Source organism: Mya arenaria, chromosome 9 (assembly GCF_026914265.1).
Source record: "Mya arenaria isolate MELC-2E11 chromosome 9, ASM2691426v1".
NCBI classification, from domain to species: Eukaryota; Metazoa; Mollusca; class Bivalvia; order Myida; family Myidae; genus Mya; species Mya arenaria.
The window spans coordinates 69,626,357-69,646,464 of record NC_069130.1 but is presented as its reverse complement, the minus strand read 5'-3'; the positions used below and the strand labels follow the sequence as shown (position 1 = coordinate 69,646,464).

The 20,108-nt window shown below is 34.9% G+C and overlaps 3 protein-coding genes across 3 annotated transcripts; all 3 read right to left on the bottom strand.

The window, feature by feature from the left end:
- Positions 1 to 128: 128 nt before the first annotated feature.
- LOC128245518 (mannose-binding protein C-like) lies at positions 129 to 4,676 on the bottom strand. Its single transcript, XM_052963711.1, has 3 exons — positions 4,606 to 4,676; positions 1,723 to 1,917; positions 129 to 1,260 (listed from the first exon to the last, which is right to left on the bottom strand). The coding sequence occupies exons 1-3, from the start codon at positions 4,607 to 4,609 to the stop codon at positions 1,229 to 1,231; spliced, it is 231 nt and encodes a 76-aa protein (XP_052819671.1). The 5' UTR covers positions 4,610 to 4,676; the 3' UTR covers positions 129 to 1,228.
- Positions 4,677 to 5,567: 891 nt separating this feature from the next.
- Positions 5,568 to 10,115, bottom strand: LOC128245517 (mannose-binding protein C-like). The gene is made up of 3 exons (XM_052963710.1): positions 10,045 to 10,115; positions 7,162 to 7,356; positions 5,568 to 6,699 (listed from the first exon to the last, which is right to left on the bottom strand). Exons 1-3 carry the CDS (start codon positions 10,046 to 10,048, stop codon positions 6,668 to 6,670), a joined length of 231 nt encoding a protein of 76 aa, XP_052819670.1. The 5' UTR covers positions 10,049 to 10,115; the 3' UTR covers positions 5,568 to 6,667.
- An 891-nt stretch (positions 10,116 to 11,006) lies between these two features.
- LOC128246320 (versican core protein-like) lies at positions 11,007 to 19,274 on the bottom strand. The gene is made up of 10 exons (XM_052964513.1): positions 19,166 to 19,274; positions 18,184 to 18,291; positions 17,932 to 18,004; positions 16,953 to 17,486; positions 16,251 to 16,529; positions 15,435 to 15,587; positions 15,148 to 15,213; positions 13,031 to 13,312; positions 12,601 to 12,795; positions 11,007 to 12,138 (listed from the first exon to the last, which is right to left on the bottom strand). Exons 2-10 carry the CDS (start codon positions 18,259 to 18,261, stop codon positions 12,107 to 12,109), a joined length of 1,692 nt encoding a protein of 563 aa, XP_052820473.1. The 5' UTR covers positions 18,262 to 18,291; positions 19,166 to 19,274; the 3' UTR covers positions 11,007 to 12,106.
- Positions 19,275 to 20,108: the final 834 nt, after the last annotated feature.

Genomic DNA, 20,108 nt, shown 5'->3' with positions numbered 1-20,108 from the left:
ATCGTAACAACTCGGCCAATGGTCGAAATGTTCCGAGCGATTTAAAACTGTGCCCTAAAGCCTTGCAGGTGCCCTCCATGTATATATCGTTATGTTTTGACAGAATGAAATGAAGAAAAGCCGTCAAACTCATTATTATAAGTTGGATATTTATTTTTTGTGTACAGAACTAATATAAAATAACATTATCTGGTAATATTTCTTGTTTTTATGTTATTTTATAGACGCTATATGCTTTAACCCGGAATCCTGATCGGAACAACTACCCACTTTTGATACTAAACAATTTGTACATGAAGGATTTGCCATCAAAAATCTAAAAAAAAATCCGTCAACGTACAATTATTTGGACTATTATTTGTCTGATTGACTCCTTGTAATCAAAAATGAGCTCCCATGTTCTTTAAAGATTATAATTTTATATTTCATGTCCCATGGTCATGTACATGCGTGATGGATAATTGGAAAATAATTAACATTTTACTGGCCGTTCCAATTAAGGCGGTACCTAACAATCCTTGATAAACATAGATCTATCTACTTGGTTTTTATATAGTATATATGCACTGTGCTGTTTGTGGATTTTTGTGCTGTTGTTCCATGTTTCTTGTTTGCGATTTTTTTGTTTTTGTGTTCTAGGTTGTTGGCTTTTATTCTGTGCCATTAAATCGTGGTTTATGTTTAAACTTTTGGCTACTGAGATTGTTTTTGTAGTTTTTCACACCAGTACTGATGCAGTATAAGAAAAAGCTTCGGTGTTCAAGTACAGAATCAATGATTTGATAATTGACTATTTTTACGCTGTATGAAATCGAATATGTGCTTTGTTCATTTCATATGAAATGATTGCAATTACACCCTGCTCAGACGTTATTGTTAAGCTCAAAGAAGAATTGTTTTATTCTTGTGTCGCACAATGCTTTGTGAAAGTACTTTTCACAAATGTTAATTCCCTTTCTTTTTTACATACACATATTAATATGGGATGTATAACATACAAAATTGTAACTATACAATATAAAAATATCCCATTGCATGTACACTTGCATACCAACCGCATAGTTTTGATAATAAGAGCTGGTTCTTAATTCCAATATGTTAATTACTAACCAACTTTTTTCGCTGTTTTCAGCGGTCAGTTAATCTTTTCAAGTAAATGAGAGAAATAACCAAGCACAGCCATTAAAGATTTTATTTCGTCCAACACAATCTTGAAGGAGTCGTTTGTTCACCCAATGAGCGAAGTAGACGTTGCAACAGCTAGAAAAAAGAAGGGAAGGTAACTTATTACAGCAAAAAGCAAACGTTGTGATGATAAAAGTATGATCATATTGAAGTTGATAGTTAAAACGAAGCAACGTCAAAATGCATAAGAGTACATTGCTTGTATATGGGTTACATTAAAGATTTTGTACACGATATAGATTTAGCAGAGTAAGAATCTAATTATGTCGGGAATATATTTTATTTTGGCCGAAAAAAAGGCTGCAAAAATATTAGACGACCGTTCCCGCGACTTATATTCTAACATGAATGTGAGCGCCAAATAAAAGAAATCAAGCGTAAAATTACCGAAAAGTGTTTAACGGTACTAGAGTTAACTCTCTTTTAATTAAGATTTTTGAAGCAAAAATTGCAAATTTCTAAGTGTTTTAATAAAAGAAAGCATAGCTGGATTATCAGCAACGAACTCCGTTACACATTGTTATACGAAATACTTGCCATATTCGCAGAGGGTTATATGCGTCTCTCCTCCGTCATGTACACCTTGGAAGGGGTTATAATAGCTGTTTCCACATGGAATATCATCCCAGACGCCACCTCTGTATGGGATTAGGGCAATGCAATCCTCAAGGTTATGGCTCACAAAGTTGTCAGTGTGGTTACTTATCCAGTTAGTGTACGTGACCGGGTCCCCTGGGGAGAAAAACAAAACACATCCATCTACAATGTAATTTGGATATTAGTGTTAGGTAAATATTGATTTCGTTTAAAATGTGATTAATTCAAAATTTTCTATATGTGTTGTATCAATTCAACTCAAAAACCTTTTATTTATATATAGCAATGTGTGTTGTTAGTTTTACTGCAGTGTTCTTACCATACAATATTAAAAATAAAATAAAAATCCGTTTATGCCCCCTTGGGAGCCAAATTGTTAGTAGGATTTGGACACTTAAATAAAATATGGACAATCAGAAAACCTTTTTTCAGCTTACAGTCACACTGACCTTGACCTTTGACCCACTGACCTCAAAATCAATAGGGTTCATCTGCTGGTCATGACCAATAAGCCTACCTAGTATGAGGTCCCTGGGTCAAAGCGTTCTCAAGTTATTGATCGGAAACCGTTTTTCATGTTAAGGTCACACTGACCTTGACCTTTGACCCACTGACCTCAAAATCAATAGGGTTCATCTGCTGGTCATGACCAATACACCTACCAAGTATGAGGTTCCTGGGTCAAAGCGTTCTCAAGTTATTGATCGGAAACCGTTTTTCATGTAAAGGTCACACTGACCTTGACCTTTGACCCACTGACCTCAAAATCAATAGGGTTCATCTGCTGGTGATGACCAATACACATACCAAGTATGAGGTCCCTCGGTCAAAGCGTTCTCAAGTTATTGATCGGAAACCATTTGGTATTCCGACCGACCGACAGACAGACAGACCGACCGACCGACCGACATGTGCAAAACAATATACCCCACTTTTTTCAAAAGGGGGCATAAAAATCACTGAGATCATGCATTAAGGCTTCTTTCAGATGATACCGACTCTCACACTGAAATTCTCAAGGGTCAAAACTGACGTATACTACAAATTTATGATGCGTCAATTTCAGGTTGTTTACGATTTCTGTGCATCAAAACCCGGGAGCTCGGGTCAATTGAAAGCCCTGCTTAAATTTCCCTTTCACAGAATTTCACGCACTGTCTAAAATTTCCAAAATGAAAAGGCTAGGTCTCTTACTAATTGTTGATATAAAAGCCCTATAAGCTTTGCACTCGTTGACGACCAAAAACTAAAACTAAAGCCATTCAGAAACCTAAAGATACTGAATACTGGACCACAACAATTTTTCACATTTAGCGGTCTAGAAAATAGACGATACTCATGGACCTATAAACCATGGATTGGCAACTCTCATCTGTGTTAATGCGATAATCTCAAACTCATGTGTGCAGCGGGATTTCATGACGAGATTTTACCGTGTGGTCATTTTCGAGACGTCCGACATCAGCCGAATATATACATGTAGGAAAGCATTAATTCAAATTGACTCAAATGCGTGGTACTTTCATTTGAGTTAATAATAGTCCAATTGAATCTGATTAAAATCACATTTATTAATTATAATTAAATCATTAAGGAACAAGGCATTATTAGCAGAGTTGGCGGAAATAACCGAAGATCGCTGTTAATCACCGATCAGAGATTCGGCGGAATTTTATGATATTTGCCGAGCGTGCGCTAAGGATTGTGGGTAAATTATTATTTATCGTTTCACCGATATGGGGCAGTTGCCAGTTCATGGTTTATAGGTCCGTGACGATACTGTATCGCAAAAGGTCATTGAGATGGAAAAAAATTAAGTGGATAACAAACACAGGAGATTTTGTAAACAACAGTGGTCAAAAACTGTAGCAACTGGTTAAAAAAGACACTAACTTAAACATGGCTCATTCCAAGACAAAATATAAAAAAGTTGTCAAAACAATCTACACTCAACAGTTCGAATGTAGGACGAAGTGAACCACTTCCTAAGTGAACCAGGACTAAGTGAACCACTTGGTGAGACGAAGTGAACCATCTATATGTTATATAGGGAATATTCTCTTGATGAAATATTATGTTTCAGAGTTTATTTTCCTGAGTATAAATGATTTAATAGATGATATGGATAAATTGTTAATCATATCAAAGTGTTTATTTATTAGAATTATGTATTTTGATATAACAATGTTTTGAAAAAAGGAAAAGAAAAACGAAAAACAAAATACCTTTTTATTTAATCCTTATAATGAATATATTATCAATACATCCTACTTTGTTGAATTTTATTCCATATATGTTCAAAAATTCTCTATGTTTGTTATTTACACCTCAGTCATGTACCAAAAACAAATAAGTGTGGGTGTTTCATGACATTTCGGCTGGATCCATCTGCATTTCGCTAGCATTTTAAAGATAATCTGAGCCTATGATATAATAATAACAAAATACTGAATTTTTAAACACCTTAGTAATAGCCAATAATGTTGAATGCATCAAGTAATAAATATCATAATGTTTATGCATCTCTTGTATTTATGTTACTATCATAAAATAGCTACTATACTAATTGTCATGAAGCTTAAAAGTCAATTTCTAACAGCTAAATAAACATCTTTAACAGTGTAGCAAATGTGTGAAGTCTTGCATTCAAATGGCGATAATTACTAGTTATTATCACCTTTCAGGCAGTGTGCCATCACACAATAGCCACTATATAATACATATGTGGTTCACTTGGTCCTGAAATGGTACACTAAGGAACTGGTTCACTTGTGAAATGGTTCACTTCGTCCTGCACCCCAACAGTTCCCACCGTAGAACTACCCATGTTGACGTACTGTCTGTACAGAGTGCAGCTTTTAGGGTTACTGCCCTTTCAGCAGCGACATGTCAACGAAACTGCCGCCTGTGGTTGCAAAAATCTATTATTTGGAACAAATCTGAACGGTGAAATAATTATGAGGAGAAACTAACTACTATAATTTTAATCAAAATACCCACATGTATTTTTCTCCTTTCTTTGAAGTTTGGCGGGAATTCGATTTCACCCCTCTTTGCAGGAGAGTATTTTAGAGGATAGAGTCAAAACGGCAAAGGAACATCTGGTGTATTTTCAAAGTCAACGTTCCTTTTACAAACTAGCATGTGATAATAATACATATATGTAGTTTAATTTTGGCCCATAAACTTACTGAAAAAAATGAAGTACAAAATAAACGGGGTTTTTTAATACATAATTATTATCATTTTTAGTATACCAATTTTTCAATAAAATGCTCTGAACGTTCCAGCGTTGTGCAGTCGTGTCCATTATTTGTCTAGTCTAAAATAATAGACGTGTTATACGGGATTCTTCCAATCCCTAACGTCTAAACGGGAATGTGCAAAAACGGGGGTGTTTTAAAAATATTGAAATTGTTTTAAGTGAAGTATTTTATGGTTGAAATTGATCATAAAGAGTTATATTCATATTTTACCATGTAAGTGAACTGTTATTTTGCACTGAACAAGCATTTAATGCATTAAAACAAGTTGTTTACCTTTCCAAGAAAACGAAAGTTGACTGACACAGACAACAATTATGCGAAGGGGAACAACTCGATACAATCGTAATAACTCGGCCTCCTCCGACAAAGCTTCGAGATAGACCTCGTTATTATCGTAACAACTCGGCCAATGGTCGAAATGTTCCGAGCGATTTAAAACTGTGCCCTAAAGCCTTGCAGGTGCCCTCCATGTATATATCGTTATGTTTTGACAGAATGAAATGAAGAAAAGCCGTCAAACTCATTATTATAAGTTGGATATTTATTTTTTGTGTACAGAACTAATATAAAATAACATTATCTGGTAATATTTCTTGTTTTTATGTTATTTTATAGACGCTATATGCTTTAACCCGGAATCCTGATCGGAACAACTACCCACTTTTGATACTAAACAATTTGTACATGAAGGATTTGCCATCAAAAATCTAAAAAAAAATCCGTCAACGTACAATTATTTGGACTATTATTTGTCTGATTGACTCCTTGTAATCAAAAATGAGCTCCCATGTTCTTTAAAGATTATAATTTTATATTTCATGTCCCATGGTCATGTACATGCGTGATGGATAATTGGAAAATAATTAACATTTTACTGGCCGTTCCAATTAAGGCGGTACCTAACAATCCTTGATAAACATAGATCTATCTACTTGGTTTTTATATAGTATATATGCACTGTGCTGTTTGTGGATTTTTGTGCTGTTGTTCCATGTTTCTTGTTTGCGATTTTTTTGTTTTTGTGTTCTAGGTTGTTGGCTTTTATTCTGTGCCATTAAATCGTGGTTTATGTTTAAACTTTTGGCTACTGAGATTGTTTTTGTAGTTTTTCACACCAGTACTGATGCAGTATAAGAAAAAGCTTCGGTGTTCAAGTACAGAATCAATGATTTGATAATTGACTATTTTTACGCTGTATGAAATCGAATATGTGCTTTGTTCATTTCATATGAAATGATTGCAATTACACCCTGCTCAGACGTTATTGTTAAGCTCAAAGAAGAATTGTTTTATTCTTGTGTCGCACAATGCTTTGTGAAAGTACTTTTCACAAATGTTAATTCCCTTTCTTTTTTACATACACATATTAATATGGGATGTATAACATACAAAATTGTAACTATACAATATAAAAATATCCCATTGCATGTACACTTGCATACCAACCGCATAGTTTTGATAATAAGAGCTGGTTCTTAATTCCAATATGTTAATTACTAACCAACTTTTTTCGCTGTTTTCAGCGGTCAGTTAATCTTTTCAAGTAAATGAGAGAAATAACCAAGCACAGCCATTAAAGATTTTATTTCGTCCAACACAATCTTGAAGGAGTCGTTTGTTCACCCAATGAGCGAAGTAGACGTTGCAACAGCTAGAAAAAAGAAGGGAAGGTAACTTATTACAGCAAAAAGCAAACGTTGTGATGATAAAAGTATGATCATATTGAAGTTGATAGTTAAAACGAAGCAACGTCAAAATGCATAAGAGTACATTGCTTGTATATGGGTTACATTAAAGATTTTGTACACGATATAGATTTAGCAGAGTAAGAATCTAATTATGTCGGGAATATATTTTATTTTGGCCGAAAAAAAGGCTGCAAAAATATTAGACGACCGTTCCCGCGACTTATATTCTAACATGAATGTGAGCGCCAAATAAAAGAAATCAAGCGTAAAATTACCGAAAAGTGTTTAACGGTACTAGAGTTAACTCTCTTTTAATTAAGATTTTTGAAGCAAAAATTGCAAATTTCTAAGTGTTTTAATAAAAGAAAGCATAGCTGGATTATCAGCAACGAACTCCGTTACACATTGTTATACGAAATACTTGCCATATTCGCAGAGGGTTATATGCGTCTCTCCTCCGTCATGTACACCTTGGAAGGGGTTATAATAGCTGTTTCCACATGGAATATCATCCCAGACGCCACCTCTGTATGGGATTAGGGCAATGCAATCCTCAAGGTTATGGCTCACAAAGTTGTCAGTGTGGTTACTTATCCAGTTAGTGTACGTGACCGGGTCCCCTGGGGAGAAAAACAAAACACATCCATCTACAATGTAATTTGGATATTAGTGTTAGGTAAATATTGATTTCGTTTAAAATGTGATTAATTCAAAATTTTCTATATGTGTTGTATCAATTCAACTCAAAAACCTTTTATTTATATATAGCAATGTGTGTTGTTAGTTTTACTGCAGTGTTCTTACCATACAATATTAAAAATAAAATAAAAATCCGTTTATGCCCCCTTGGGAGCCAAATTGTTAGTAGGATTTGGACACTTAAATAAAATATGGACAATCAGAAAACCTTTTTTCAGCTTACAGTCACACTGACCTTGACCTTTGACCCACTGACCTCAAAATCAATAGGGTTCATCTGCTGGTCATGACCAATAAGCCTACCTAGTATGAGGTCCCTGGGTCAAAGCGTTCTCAAGTTATTGATCGGAAACCGTTTTTCATGTTAAGGTCACACTGACCTTGACCTTTGACCCACTGACCTCAAAATCAATAGGGTTCATCTGCTGGTCATGACCAATACACCTACCAAGTATGAGGTTCCTGGGTCAAAGCGTTCTCAAGTTATTGATCGGAAACCGTTTTTCATGTAAAGGTCACACTGACCTTGACCTTTGACCCACTGACCTCAAAATCAATAGGGTTCATCTGCTGGTGATGACCAATACACATACCAAGTATGAGGTCCCTCGGTCAAAGCGTTCTCAAGTTATTGATCGGAAACCATTTGGTATTCCGACCGACCGACAGACAGACAGACCGACCGACCGACCGACATGTGCAAAACAATATACCCCACTTTTTTCAAAAGGGGGCATAAAAATCACTGAGATCATGCATTAAGGCTTCTTTCAGATGATACCGACTCTCACACTGAAATTCTCAAGGGTCAAAACTGACGTATACTACAAATTTATGATGCGTCAATTTCAGGTTGTTTACGATTTCTGTGCATCAAAACCCGGGAGCTCGGGTCAATTGAAAGCCCTGCTTAAATTTCCCTTTCACAGAATTTCACGCACTGTCTAAAATTTCCAAAATGAAAAGGCTAGGTCTCTTACTAATTGTTTATATAAAAGCCCTATAAGCTTTGCACTCGTTGACGACCAAAAACTAAAACTAAAGCCATTCAGAAACCTAAAGATACTGAATACTGGACCACAACAATTTTTCACATTTAGCGGTCTAGAAAATAGACGATACTCATGGACCTATAAACCATGGATTGGCAACTCTCATCTGTGTTAATGCGATAATCTCAAACTCATGTGTGCAGCGGGATTTCATGACGAGATTTTACCGTGTGGTCATTTTCGAGACGTCCGACATCAGCCGAATATATACATGTAGGAAAGCATTAATTCAAATTGACTCAAATGCGTGGTACTTTCATTTGAGTTAATAATAGTCCAATTGAATCTGATTAAAATCACATTTATTAATTATAATTAAATCATTAAGGAACAAGGCATTATTAGCAGAGTTGGCGGAAATAACCGAAGATCGCTGTTAATCACCGATCAGAGATTCGGCGGAATTTTATGATATTTGCCGAGCGTGCGCTAAGGATTGTGGGTAAATTATTATTTATCGTTTCACCGATATGGGGCAGTTGCCAGTTCATGGTTTATAGGTCCGTGACGATACTGTATCGCAAAAGGTCATTGAGATGGAAAAAAATTAAGTGGATAACAAACACAGGAGATTTTGTAAACAACAGTGGTCAAAAACTGTAGCAACTGGTTAAAAAAGACACTAACTTAAACATGGCTCATTCCAAGACAAAATATAAAAAAGTTGTCAAAACAATCTACACTCAACAGTTCGAATGTAGGACGAAGTGAACCACTTCCTAAGTGAACCAGGACTAAGTGAACCACTTGGTGAGACGAAGTGAACCATCTATATGTTATATAGGGAATATTCTCTTGATGAAATATTATGTTTCAGAGTTTATTTTCCTGAGTATAAATGATTTAATAGATGATATGGATAAATTGTTAATCATATCAAAGTGTTTATTTATTAGAATTATGTATTTTGATATAACAATGTTTTGAAAAAAGGAAAAGAAAAACGAAAAACAAAATACCTTTTTATTTAATCCTTATAATGAATATATTATCAATACATCCTACTTTGTTGAATTTTATTCCATATATGTTCAAAAATTCTCTATGTTTGTTATTTACACCTCAGTCATGTACCAAAAACAAATAAGTGTGGGTGTTTCATGACATTTCGGCTGGATCCATCTGCATTTCGCTAGCATTTTAAAGATAATCTGAGCCTATGATATAATAATAACAAAATACTGAATTTTTAAACACCTTAGTAATAGCCAATAATGTTGAATGCATCAAGTAATAAATATCATAATGTTTATGCATCTCTTGTATTTATGTTACTATCATAAAATAGCTACTATACTAATTGTCATGAAGCTTAAAAGTCAATTTCTAACAGCTAAATAAACATCTTTAACAGTGTAGCAAATGTGTGAAGTCTTGCATTCAAATGGCGATAATTACTAGTTATTATCACCTTTCAGGCAGTGTGCCATCACACAATAGCCACTATATAATACATATGTGGTTCACTTGGTCCTGAAATGGTACACTAAGGAACTGGTTCACTTGTGAAATGGTTCACTTCGTCCTGCACCCCAACAGTTCCCACCGTAGAACTACCCATGTTGACGTACTGTCTGTACAGAGTGCAGCTTTTAGGGTTACTGCCCTTTCAGCAGCGACATGTCAACGAAACTGCCGCCTGTGGTTGCAAAAATCTATTATTTGGAACAAATCTGAACGGTGAAATAATTATGAGGAGAAACTAACTACTATAATTTTAATCAAAATACCCACATGTATTTTTCTCCTTTCTTTGAAGTTTGGCGGGAATTCGATTTCACCCCTCTTTGCAGGAGAGTATTTTAGAGGATAGAGTCAAAACGGCAAAGGAACATCTGGTGTATTTTCAAAGTCAACGTTCCTTTTACAAACTAGCATGTGATAATAATACATATATGTAGTTTAATTTTGGCCCATAAACTTACTGAAAAAAATGAAGTACAAAATAAACGGGGTTTTTTAATACATAATTATTATCATTTTTAGTATACCAATTTTTCAATAAAATGCTCTGAACGTTCCAGCGTTGTGCAGTCGTGTCCATTATTTGTCTAGTCTAAAATAATAGACGTGTTATACGGGATTCTTCCAATCCCTAACGTCTAAACGGGAATGTGCAAAAACGGGGGTGTTTTAAAAATATTGAAATTGTTTTAAGTGAAGTATTTTATGGTTGAAATTGATCATAAAGAGTTATATTCATATTTTACCATGTAAGTGAACTGTTATTTTGCACTGAACAAGCATTTAATGCATTAAAACAAGTTGTTTACCTTTCCAAGAAAACGAAAGTTGACTGACACAGACAACAATTATGCGAAGGGGAACAACTCGATACAATCGTAATAACTCGGCCTCCTCCGACAAAGCTTCGAGATAGACCTCGTTATTATCGTAACAACTCGGCCAATGGTCGAAATGTTCCGAGCGATTTAAAACTGTGCCCTAAAGCCTTGCAGGTGCCCTCCATGTATATATTGTTATGTTTTGACAGAATGAAATGAAGAAAAGCCGTCAAACTCATTATTATAAGTTGGATATTTATTTTTTGTGTACAGAACTAATATAAAATAACATTATCTGGTAATATTTCTTGTTTTTATGTTATTTTATAGACGCTATATGCTTTAACCCGGAATCCTGATCGGAACAACTACCCACTTTTGATACTAAACAATTTGTACATGAAGGATTTGCCATCAAAAATCTAAAAAAAAATCCGTCAACGTACAATTATTTGGACTATTATTTGTCTGATTGACTCCTTGTAATCAAAAATGAGCTCCCATGTTCTTTAAAGATTATAATTTTATATTTCATGTCCCATGGTCATGTACATGCGTGATGGATAATTGGAAAATAATTAACATTTTACTGGCCGTTCCAATTAAGGCGGTACCTAACAATCCTTGATAAACATAGATCTATCTACTTGGTTTTTATATAGTATATATGCACTGTGCTGTTTGTGGATTTTTGTGCTGTTGTTCCATGTTTCTTGTTTGCGATTTTTTTGTTTTTGTGTTCTAGGTTGTTGGCTTTTATTCTGTGCCATTAAATCGTGGTTTATGTTTAAACTTTTGGCTACTGAGATTGTTTTTGTAGTTTTTCACACCAGTACTGATGCAGTATAAGAAAAAGCTTCGGTGTTCAAGTACAGAATCAATGATTTGATAATTGACTATTTTTACGCTGTATGAAATCGAATATGTGCTTTGTTCATTTCATATGAAATGATTGCAATTACACCCTGCTCAGACGTTATTGTTAAGCTCAAAGAAGAATTGTTTTATTCTTGTGTCGCACAATGCTTTGTGAAAGTACTTTTCACAAATGTTAATTCCCTTTCTTTTTTACATACACATATTAATATGGGATGTATAACATACAAAATTGTAACTATACAATATAAAAATATCCCATTGCATGTACACTTGCATACCAACCGCATAGTTTTGATAATAAGAGCTGGTTCTTAATTCCAATATGTTAATTACTAACCAACTTTTTTCGCTGTTTTCAGCGGTCAGTTAATCTTTTCAAGTAAATGAGAGAAATAACCAAGCACAGCCATTAAAGATTTTATTTCGTCCAACACAATCTTGAAGGAGTCGTTTGTTCACCCAATGAGCGAAGTAGACGTTGCAACAGCTAGAAAAAAGAAGGGAAGGTAACTTATTACAGCAAAAAGCAAACGTTGTGATGATAAAAGTATGATCATATTGAAGTTGATAGTTAAAACGAAGCAACGTCAAAATGCATAAGAGTACATTGCTTGTATATGGGTTACATTAAAGATTTTGTACACGATATAGATTTAGCAGAGTAAGAATCTAATTATGTCGGGAATATATTTTATTTTGGCCGAAAAAAAGGCTGCAAAAATATTAGACGACCGTTCCCGCGACTTATATTCTAACATGAATGTGAGCGCCAAATAAAAGAAATCAAGCGTAAAATTACCGAAAAGTGTTTAACGGTACTAGAGTTAACTCTCTTTTAATTAAGATTTTTGAAGCAAAAATTGCAAATTTCTAAGTGTTTTAATAAAAGAAAGCATAGCTGGATTATCAGCAACGAACTCCGTTACACATTGTTATACGAAATACTTGCCATATTCGCAGAGGGTTATATGCGTCTCTCCTCCGTCATGTACACCTTGGAAGGGGTTATAATAGCTGTTTCCACATGGAATATCATCCCAGACGCCACCTCTGTATGGGATTAGGGCAATGCAATCCTCAAGGTTATGGCTCACAAAGTTGTCAGTGTGGTTACTTATCCAGTTAGTGTACGTGACCGGGTCCCCTGGGGAGAAAAACAAAACACATCCATCTACAATGTAATTTGGATATTAGTGTTAGGTAAATATTGATTTCGTTTAAAATGTGATTAATTCAAAATTTTCTATATGTGTTGTATCAATTCAACTCAAAAACCTTTTATTTATATATAGCAATGTGTGTTGTTAGTTTTACTGCAGTGTTCTTACCATACAATATTAAAAATAAAATAAAAATCCGTTTAACAAAACAACATTTACCAGCTGTCCATTGGAATTGCCCTTCGACATTTTTATCGTGAAGACCAATCCAAACTGCATAGTTGGGATTGTATTTCATCATAAGTGCTTGGATGTAGGCTTGCTCCTGTGCGGTGTTGATGTGGACAAGGTGTCCTCCCGCCTTTACACAAAGGCTTTCCCCGTGAGACCACGTGACTTTATTATGCAGCAGCTCGTAGCAACTTCTTCCATGCTGTACCAAGAGAGTGTTGTAGTGACTTGCATACTGCTGGACCGTATATGGACAAAGCCTGCTGTTTCCTGTAAAAAAAAAACAGTCTTATTTACAACAACAATTTTGACTACACTAAAAATAATGAAAAAGAAGTTGTTTTTTGGCGCAATTCGCCTTCGATCTCTCATTTAACCAATTTGAAAGAAAACTCTAAAATTGAATATAGAATTCAAATGCGATTTGCCTATTGGACTTTATAACGCACCTGCTAATTAGTAGTGAACATTTTCATGCCCAAAAATGGAATTTTAGTGACGTGAGTTTATGGTCTTTGGAAATATATTTGTCTGCTAGTTAATAATTGTGAAGTACCAATTCGTATTCATAGCTGATTATGTTGAACGTTATTAATGAATGCATGAAACAACGTTTGAACTTAGGTTAAACATATATGATTTGTCACAAATATCTTATTGGAAAGAGGCATGAAAACCAACACCAAAACTCATGTGTCTGCAATCAGTCTTAACACAAAAAGGGCCCAGGTGTTGCTGCAGATTTTCAATATATTACATGTTTGAACATAGATTCAATGCCTTTATTTATACACACACACACACACACACACACACACACACACACAGAATGAAAATGTTAACTAACTTGTGCCCACTGTCAAAGCTAATAATAATGTTTTCGGGTGTCTGAAGAGCGTATAGTATGAACAATCCCATTTGTCAATCGCTCACAATACACTCTTTGCCTAGGTTTCGCAATAACAACAACATCGCGTTTTACAAAGAGCCGAACTTTAATATCAGTAAATGTGCAAATTGGTACGTATATGTACGGTATTACAAACGAAAAGTGTAATGAATACTATTATTTTATTGTCATTTCGTTTACTATATAAGGCGCAGAAGTAGATCCCCGACTATCATTCGACTGTTTTCAATCGTGAATGATAAATGATGAGCATTTGGGGTAATCCAAGTTAAAATGGCTATGAAATGTAGTTTCAACGGTCTTGAAACGGAACAATGTCATACATTTGCCTTCAATAGTACCATGCTAATGCCAGAAATGAATTTATTATGTTTAATGTTTTTGTTATATGTGGAATGAATGTACTTGCCGATACAAATACTTGTGCATTGTTTTTTAACAAGTTGATTGAGAAATATGCTGTCATGCTTTGGTACATTTGACCAACATTTATTTCTGTTTGTGCATATATCTGTGACTACAAATAACAGTGTGTGTATACGATGTGATAAATAACGCCATAAATGCTACGTCGGAAGGCAACTTTTTGCTTCGAATGAAGACTTTATACAAAGACAACTTCACTATTTCTTCACCATTTTAAATGAAACATAGCGCAGTATACACCGCTTACGGAGCCCCTTGTGTCTTTTACCAGAATTTGATTGAATTTAGTTTCTTAAACACTTCGATTAACCTTTTCACAAAACGGCCGTCTGACGGAGCACTGTCAAAACATTACTTTGGAAATAGGTTTGTTGAAGTGTTTGATAAAACTAATCACCTTATTATACTCCGGTTATAAAACGAAGGCAGGGCGCTTTAAGCGGCATAGACTGCCCTTTGTTTAATTTAAAATGGTGTAGTAAAATAAAAGTTATCTTTGTTTCAAGTCTTTATTTTAAGCAAAATATTGCCTTCCGAAGTAGCATATTTGACGTAATTTATCACGTGGTATACACACAGTGATCTAAATTCGCTTCGACCTTCGCTTGCCTTTTCGACTACTAATTATATAATTAGATCAACTTAGCTTTTTAAATTACTCATTTTTATCGCAAAACAATATTTGAACATGTAGCCACAGTTGACATCAACTCCAGTCTCTATTTTTGTCTGATATCAAATAATGAATATATAAACAACATTCAATTACCTTCTAAGACGTTTGATGGTGGGGTGTTCACAATATGAGTCGACGTGGTCGTAGGAATAACAGCACCTACAAGTATATTTACGTTTGTTATTGCAAATGTATTTGCTTTTTGTACAACAATGTATTGATTTATATACCTATTCCAAAATAAGTCAAAGTATTAATAGTCTTGATTTAATATAATCCTTATGATATTTATTATCGAATAATTTCCAGAATTTGCCTGTCGTGTTATCTAAGGCGAAAATATACATTATGGTAAGGTAGACTATACAAGTATCACACACCAAATTCGCAGATATATGCAATCTTCTGTCCACATGTAAGATCTTCCCATCTCCCATGGTACTGATGGACACCGAGACCTACACAATCTTCCACGCCATGAAAAAATAGGTTCTTCCTGCCAGGCATCCAGTTAGTGTAGGTCACTGGGTCACCTGAAAAAAATGATATTATCAACACCGAGTGTAAGCGTATTGTAACGTGCGACACCAACAAACACCAACATATCCCTGCAGAGAAAAGCATGCTCAACCCTGAAGGGGTCGACCGGTCTTTATATACAGTAAATTCTCAATCAACACGGAGCCCGGGCTTTTGCTCAATTGCATATTACCAACCAAGTAAACATACATACTTTGAACGTACTTCCGTCTATAACGGAATGTTATACTATGAACGAACACCCGCCGCCTACAGCGGACCGTTTCATTATATTGTCACATATTATAAGCAAACAGGTACAGGCCATGCTGAAAAGAAACCAAATGTCTGAACGAGTAAGAAAGTGGCATTTCTGCAAATGTGTACTAGTTGTCTTATTGTGAAAGCAAATAAATGAGCTAATGTTTAAGTTGCTATATCTGTGTGATAAAAGTATGTCGACATTATATTGAACTATTAAAATGTTGAAGTATCATCCAAAGTAGAACAATACTCAGTAAAATTGCACGATAAGTTTGTTTTAAGATCACAAGATTTACAGAAAAATGCATTTTGCCTTTGTTTATCCTTTTCAAAGTAGCTTCATATAAACGAAAACAACTGTAAATAGTATTCATATTGATTGCTTAAAAAACAATAAGCTTGTTTAAATTTACCTGAAGTCCATTGGAAATGTTCTTCATGTTGTAGATCGTGAAGTCCAATCCATACTCCATGGTCGCCATGATACTGCTGGACCACATTGTTAATCGCTTGCTGGTGGCTACTATCCCCAATATGTGCAAGGTGCCCGCCCTTGTGCCTACAGTCGTTTTCCGCATCAAACCACGAACGTAATGTTGGGACAAGCTCGTAGCATTTGTCCCCCACACTAAATATTGTTCCGTGTTCACTCGCTGCGTAGTGCATGTAATTCCGACAATTTCCATGGGAACCTGAAATATTTTAACATCTTTAGTGTTTAAGACAGCTATAGAAATACTTGTTTTCAAAGGTTGTGGGTCAAAACAACACGGTTACTTTCGCATGGCTTCTAAAATGGACACCAGTACTGGTTTCTACACAGGAAACTGACTCGAGAGCTTAAATCACAAAATAGCTAATATAAATAAATATAATCTAGAATGATGAAGTAAATTTAGAGAATTGATACTATCAGTAAACTCGGAAAGACCCTTTCAAAGATGACATCTTAATACGACATGATCCTATAAATGAAGTAATATTGCGTATGCACATTTGTCATCTTCTTAGATATTTTGAATTATATATTAAATGTAACAAACAGAGAAATGACACAATACCGCCGGTTGATGGGAATATACATAATGTACGTATTGCATTTACAAATCACGAACCAGATTGGGGATGTGTTGCGTGCGTTGTAGGCTGATGAGTGGTAAATGAAGTTGATGTTGTTGGCGCTGTTGTTCTCATTGTGGTCTTGATAGCAGTTGTTGCCTTTGGCGTAGCGGTTGTTGTTGCTCTTGTTGTTGTAGCTGTTGATGGCATTGTTGATGCTGTTGTCGACAATATTGATGGAGTTGTTGTTCTCATTGTTATCGTTGTAGCAGTCGTTACCTTCGGTGTTGCAGTTGTTAGTGTTGTTGATGTTGTCGGTATTGTTGATGTTGTTGTCGATGCTGTTTGTTTAGTTGTTGTTGTTTGGGGATTGGTAGCCGCTGCTTGCTTATTTGTTGTTTTCATTGTTGTGGTCGCTGGTTGAGAAGTTGTTAAACCTATTGTTGTCGCATTGGAAGACATTGATGTTGTTGTGGTAGTTGTTGCTGTGGTAGTGCTGGTCATTTGTGTTCCCTTTGTTGTTGATAAAGTGATCGTTGATGGTGTCATAGATGTCATAGTCGTCGTTGAAATTGTAGTTGTAGTTGTAACTGAAGCATCAGAGATACAAGTAGAATAACACTACTATGATACATAGTAATAATAAAACTGTAATAAAACATCGAATACACATCTACACAAGATGGTAAACTCATTCATACAAGTTTTGAACAAGAACAAACTAATTTTAAATCTGATAAGGTTCGAAGCGGTAACCCCAACGCAAATGATAACGTTAGTTTAATGACTTGAAATCTGTGTTGTTTTCTTGTGACGTTGACTGTTTCTGGTATGGTGTCAGTTTGGCCTTGAGTATTGTGCATCTATACACAATCTTTTCAGTTTTTTTATAAATTTGATTTCCCCTGAAGTCTTCATTGTATTGTTAATATTTAAGCTTGATTGTATCAGTACGGATTGGATAACGGAACAATAGTACCGATTCAAACACTAATCGTTTTATTAGTACTATAAACGTTATAATTACGACGCTACCTCTATCTACCCCAGGTGCGTTTCCTTGGCATGTCTGTATCTGGATATTTGAGTCTTTCAATATATAACCGTACTGAAATGATAATATGTAGTAAATGTATTCATTTGTCATATAATGTATATATAAGTTATATACTAAACCAATGTGCTTATATACAATCACGTACTTTCAAACATCATACATTTTAGAGTTCAACGTATTCGAATAATATAACCTAACATAAAATATATACTAGGTATATGTAAGCAAACCTGATGCTCAAATTCAATGGCCAACCATTGCGGATCTTGTGACTGCATTGCCTCCGCCTTGCAGTCAAATTCGTACATCGATCCTATTTCCTTGCTGGATGCAGATGCCTAACATGGAAAGTAGACAGAGAATAAAAATAATACCATTATTTGAATAAAGGAATGTATTGAAGGCTTAGGTAACATGAACTACATATTTGCGCTGCCCCGATAGCCTAGTGGATGAGCATTCCTTCGGGTGCGAAATGGATTCAATCCCCGGCCGCGTCATACCGAACGACCTTGACTGGCGTTAGGTGCAAAAAAAGGGTAGTTCTGCGAAATTTGGAGTATAGATGTTTTACGAGATTCTTAAAGAACCAAGATTTCATTTTGCAAATCTCTTAGGAATCGTTACCGGATCTCCTCGTATATTACTCGGTTCCTTCATCTCTGATTATATCTGGATGTGCTTGCGAATTGCTTATGATATTGGAGTACATTTTAAGTGACAATGGTGTCAGAGCGTAGTCGAGCCATAAAGCCAATGCACGAACTCAAAGATACAATGATAAGAAGTATATGCTTGGAACCATTACATTAGACATCATTTCTACTTTACGTAAACTAGTAAATATGACTCTTCAAAATATGTGTTGATATGCTTGTATAAAGTTATTAACATTTCCACTGGATAATCTCAGTCTGTACCGAAGAGGTACCGTTGCTTATCATTTACATATACATTTTATATACTTAACTAAATCGTACCTACTAGATGCAATACCTATATAAGTACACATACAAGTGCGAGAACTGATACAATGGAAATTACACGATAACACGATTGCCAAAAATTAATGATGGCAATGTATACGGGTACAAGGTGTAGGCCTAATAGACACGCATCATAACGAAACATGGTTTAGTTGTATACATGAAATAAACTTGAACTTACAAAACTGTGCTAGTATGAATGAATTTGTTTTTACAATTTACTCACATGGCTGTAGACCTTCTTTTCAACACTATAATTACAAATGCAACTATAGTCCCCTCTTGCATATTGGAAAAACAGAAGGATTAAAATACTGTAGTGTGACAGTTTATCCATTTTTCGAAGATTCGTCGTTATGAGGCTTGATTTTGACAGTTATATTGTGACATTATATAAGTTTGTAGAACAAGTCATTTAAAGGTTGATCCATAATTGAAATTTTGATAAGCATTTGCTCTAGTTTTCGAATTGGCTGGTTTGTGTTATGACCATATATGTATCATACATATTTATACTGTACTTTTGACAATTTAGCTATTTCCTTTATAATTTGAAGTAAGCGACTATACTATGCTTTTTAGGACCCTATATTTTTTACACATATTTTTTGTTTCTTTTTGAATGTGTGATCGATGCAGGTTTTAATGTGACCTTAAATCGCATTATTTACATTTCAACTTCAAAATGAATTTCACCAAATATGAGCATGTTTACATCGCTTATCTGTACATATTGCTGGATTTTGAACTTCAAAATGTTAAACCGTAGTCGTAGTTTGTTATTGTGTATCTTTCCACATCTTTGAAAACAATAATTATTCTCATTAAAAAGAAAAATCGTATATGTCGCAATTACAAAACACATCACTAGCACACTTTACATGACGAGCACATGGAAAAAATATTTTAAATATGCAATATTAACAAAAACTTGTGTAGAAACACACTTTTCACTAATATAATTATTCACATCTGTGGAGAATATGATCATATTCCTCACATTCGGAAAGATTGGGATTTCCTTTCTCATACAACACAGTCACATGTCGCTTTTCGTGTGAAAGAAAAGTGAATTTCTTGTAAACGCCTTTTTTCGACATGAACATATGGTCCTTTTCTGCACATGGAAAATGTGGTCCCCCACAACGCTTTATTACAAAATATATATA